Source organism: Cynoglossus semilaevis, chromosome 1 (assembly GCF_000523025.1).
Source record: "Cynoglossus semilaevis isolate Cse_v1.0 chromosome 1, Cse_v1.0, whole genome shotgun sequence".
Classification (NCBI taxonomy): domain Eukaryota; kingdom Metazoa; phylum Chordata; class Actinopteri; order Pleuronectiformes; family Cynoglossidae; genus Cynoglossus; species Cynoglossus semilaevis.
In genome coordinates this window covers 3,591,186-3,594,817 of record NC_024307.1, presented here as the reverse complement: position 1 = coordinate 3,594,817, position 3,632 = coordinate 3,591,186, and the positions used below count along the sequence as shown (strand labels likewise).

At 47.8% G+C, this 3,632-nt stretch overlaps 1 protein-coding gene across 1 annotated transcript; it reads right to left on the bottom strand.

Moving 5' to 3' along the window:
* Window positions 1-449: 449 nt before the first annotated feature.
* Window positions 450-2,740, bottom strand: LOC103387737 (cytochrome P450 1B1-like). The gene has a single exon (XM_008322536.2). The coding sequence runs from the start codon at window positions 2,462-2,464 to the stop codon at window positions 887-889; it is 1,578 nt and encodes a 525-aa protein (XP_008320758.1). The 5' UTR covers window positions 2,465-2,740; the 3' UTR covers window positions 450-886.
* Window positions 2,741-3,632: the final 892 nt, after the last annotated feature.

Sequence of the window (3,632 nt, the reverse complement as noted above, 5' to 3'; positions counted from 1 at the left end):
GGGGGGGGTGGGGCGGTGACATCCGCGTAGCTTTGAAGTAGCTCATTTGTAAACAAACATGTTTTTGAGAACGCCTCAGGGAACAAAAAAAATGCCTCTGCCTCACATGTGTTTTGTTTGAATAGGTGAGACAGGGGTGAGACAGGGGTGAGACAGGGGTGAGACAGGGGTGAGACAGGGGTGAGACAGGGGTGAGACTGAAGTAGCTGCAATGCTAGTACAGTAAAAAATAACACATTTGTGAAGTGTCCGCGGTCCCGCAGCGGGGTCGCGTCTCCATCCTGAAGCGGCGGCGGGGGGGGCGGAGGGGGGGATGAAAGACTTCCTGCCTCACAAACATGCCGCCCTCCACCTCTGACCTCTGACCTCTGACCTGTGCTCTTCCTTTAATGTGTTCATATACAGTAGATAGTGAATTACATTAAATAGTCATACTTTTCTTTTTGGTCTAAATCATACCTGAAATACAAAAATTAGAATAAAAACATTTTTGTACTGCACTATGTGGCGAAGGTTAAATATATTCTTACATATTTACCACTTGATAACATTCACGAGCGTTTCAGGGCCATCACGCAACAACAGTGGGTGCGAAACGAGCGCCTGAACCGGAATGACACATTCATGTACATCAAGTAAATATCACTTCTTCTTCTTTTTTTTTTTTCGTGGCAAATGATACATTTTTACATCGACTCCCGCGGCCCTGCAGCCGCAATCAATCAGTACAGACTCTGTTAATGTATCTGTTAAATATCACTGTTAAATACTGGACTCTTACGACAGGGTTTAGTGCAGGTATACTGATACTCACTCCGACTGTAAATATCATGGGTGATAAAGTGTTTTCTGGCCCGGAGTCACAGTTCTGGGGACGCGTTCGTGTTCACGCTGGAGAAACGACGTCCAGCAGCTTTCCCCTGAGCTTGGCACTGATGCTTAGATGGAGGGGCCTCAGCGTGAGCCCGTAGGAGCAGTCCAGACTGGGGGGGTTGGAGGGGTCAGCCTCAAAGCTGCACTGATGCAGCAGCACCGCTGCGAATAGAAACAACTCCACTTTGGCGATCTGGCTTCCCGGGCAGCGGCGTTTACCCGTGGAGAAAATCATCACGCTGCTGGTGACCTCTTTATTCAGGGCTCCGTGTTCGTCCAGGAAGCGCGTGGGGTCAAAGATGTGGGGGTCCTTCCACTTCAGGGGGTCATGGTTGACAGACCACTGATTGATGAAGACCACGGTGTCTTTAGGGATGTGCAGACCTTCGATGGTGACGTCTGAGGTGGTGGAGTGAGGGATGGTCAGGGGAACGTAGCTGATGAAGCGCATGGTCTCGTAGATGAAGGCGTCCAGGTACGCCAGGCGGCTTCGGTCCTCGATGGTGGGCAGTCGGTCTGGACCCACCACTTTGTCCATCAGCTCGTGGACTTTCCTCTGCATGTCTGGGTGTTTGACCAGGAGAATCAAGATCCACTGCAGGGAGGTCGACACCGTGTCTTGACCTGCGCCGATGAGATCCGTCACGGTCGATTCCACGAACTCCTTGGACAGTCCGCAGTCTTCGTTGTGCTCGATCACGTTGATGATGGAGTCGCTCATGTCCCGGACCACGTCGGGGGTGAAGGACTCTCTGTGCTCGTCCACTTTGTCCTTGACATAACTGAAGAATTCCTCATTGAGGGTTTTGAAGTTTTCGTACACGCTGCGGACGGGGTTAGGGAAGTTCTGGAGCCAGGGCATCACATCTACCAGGCTTCCTGCCCCGACCGTCTCTCCAAACCTTTCAAGTTTTTGCAGCAGGTTCCTGAACTCAAGGTCATCGTGTCCATATCTCTTCCCGAAGCAAAGAGCACACATTATGTTGGCGGCGGCGATCGTGAACTTTTGCGATGGGTTAAAGTGGCGTCCGTTACTGCTGTGGGACAGAAATATCTTCACCAGCTCCAAGGCCTCCACGGTGATGTGCTGCTCAAAGGCACTCTTGGTCTGACTGGTGGCAGAGGAGAAGTCCCTGAGTTTCGTCTGGGCAATTTTCCTGTGCAATTTCCACTGTTTGCTGTAGGTGGTGAAAGTCAAACTCCTGCCTCCGGAGACCATCTGGAAGGAGACAAAGTTGGGTCTGCCTGCAAACTCCGTGCTGTGTTCAATCAGAGCCTGACGGATCGCCTTGTCCCCGTTCAGGACCACGATGTCGCTGCGGCCCAGTCTTATCTGGTACACGCTGCCGTACTTCTTGGCCAGCCTGGCGAAGGTGGTGTGAGGCGTCTGGCCCAGCTGCATGGCGTTGCCCACCACGGGCCAGGCGAAGGGTCCCGGCAGTCTCCTCTTCTGTCTGAGGTTCCTGACCCACAGACAGGCCTCCAGGCAGAACAGGAAGACGAAGGAGGCGACGAGAGCGGGCTGGACCTGTCCACTCCACTCCCTGATGATGCTGCTGCCCTTCACGTCGTACTCGGTGCCCAGTGCCATCGTCGGGGCGTTGGTTTCTGCCGCACTTGTTCCTTTAAAAAAAAAAAAAAGAAAAAGAAATCTTCTCTTTTCAGCTCTCACTGGTCGGATGTTTCAGAACCAAAAACACACGTCTTCTACATCCATGTGAGGGCAGAAAGAAAAAATTCAAATGCAAGTGAAACCATATTTTTAAAAAAAATATAGTTATAAAAAAATATTTTTTTATTATTATAATATAAGTTTTTTTTTCTTGGGTAAGTCTTTCATCAGATTTAAGGCTTAAGTGCCTGCTCTTTTGCTCCACTCCACCGTCTTATATGTATTTGACTCGGTGGGCAGGGCCGAGGGGAACTTTCTTACTCCTCCCATTGCTGTAGCCCCTCAGACCCCGCTGCATTATCTCCGTGCTGCAGCTGCTGACAGTCCACGGTGTGAACGCAGCAGTAACAGCAGCAGCAGCAGCAGCAGACGGTGACGGTGACGGTCCGCGGGAAGAACCGTGTCCGGAGAATGTGTCTCAGTGAGCGGTCAGAGAAGCGGAGGAGGCGGCGGGTCTTCATCCTTCAACTCCCGGCTGCAGAAAGAACCGGCGGGAGAAAATTCAGTTAATCCAGACTTAATGTGTGTCCGTTTGACCGCTGTACAGAGTGACGTGATTTATAATAGTTATTTTAGATATTTAAAAAAAAATCAGTTTTAGTTTCTTTTCTTTTTTTTAATAGAGAGCTGCTGTTGGTGCGTCTTTTATTTTTTTAATCCTTTTATTTCGATCAAAGTTTTGAGAGCGAGACATAATGTTGGAGTGAAGTCACTGAAGTTAAACAAGTGTGTGTTTGTGTGTGTGTGTTTGTGTGTGTGTGTTTTAGATAAATCCATTTTGTCAACATGCCGCAAGTTCGGATGTATAAATCACTAAATTATCAAAAAATAAAAATGTTCTTACGTTTGAAGAGTGAGTGAAGTTTGTTAATCCGTTTTAATTTTATCACAAAAGGAGCAAATAATAATATTTGCTTGTTGTTGTTTTTTTAAAAAAAAAAAAAAAAGTTAAAATTGCAATTACTGTAAACTAAACTTAAACTTTAAACCTGAACTTTCAGATCAGGGTTTTCTTTTTTAAAATTATCTTTTGAGCTTTTTTTGGTTGTTCTCACTTCACGTCTTTGGTTTTTTATTGATGATATAT

Coding starts and splice junctions, on each gene's coding strand:
- LOC103387737 (XM_008322536.2), bottom strand. CDS start 2,464: ATGGCACTGGGCACCGAGTACGACGTGAAGGGCAGCAGCATCATCAGG.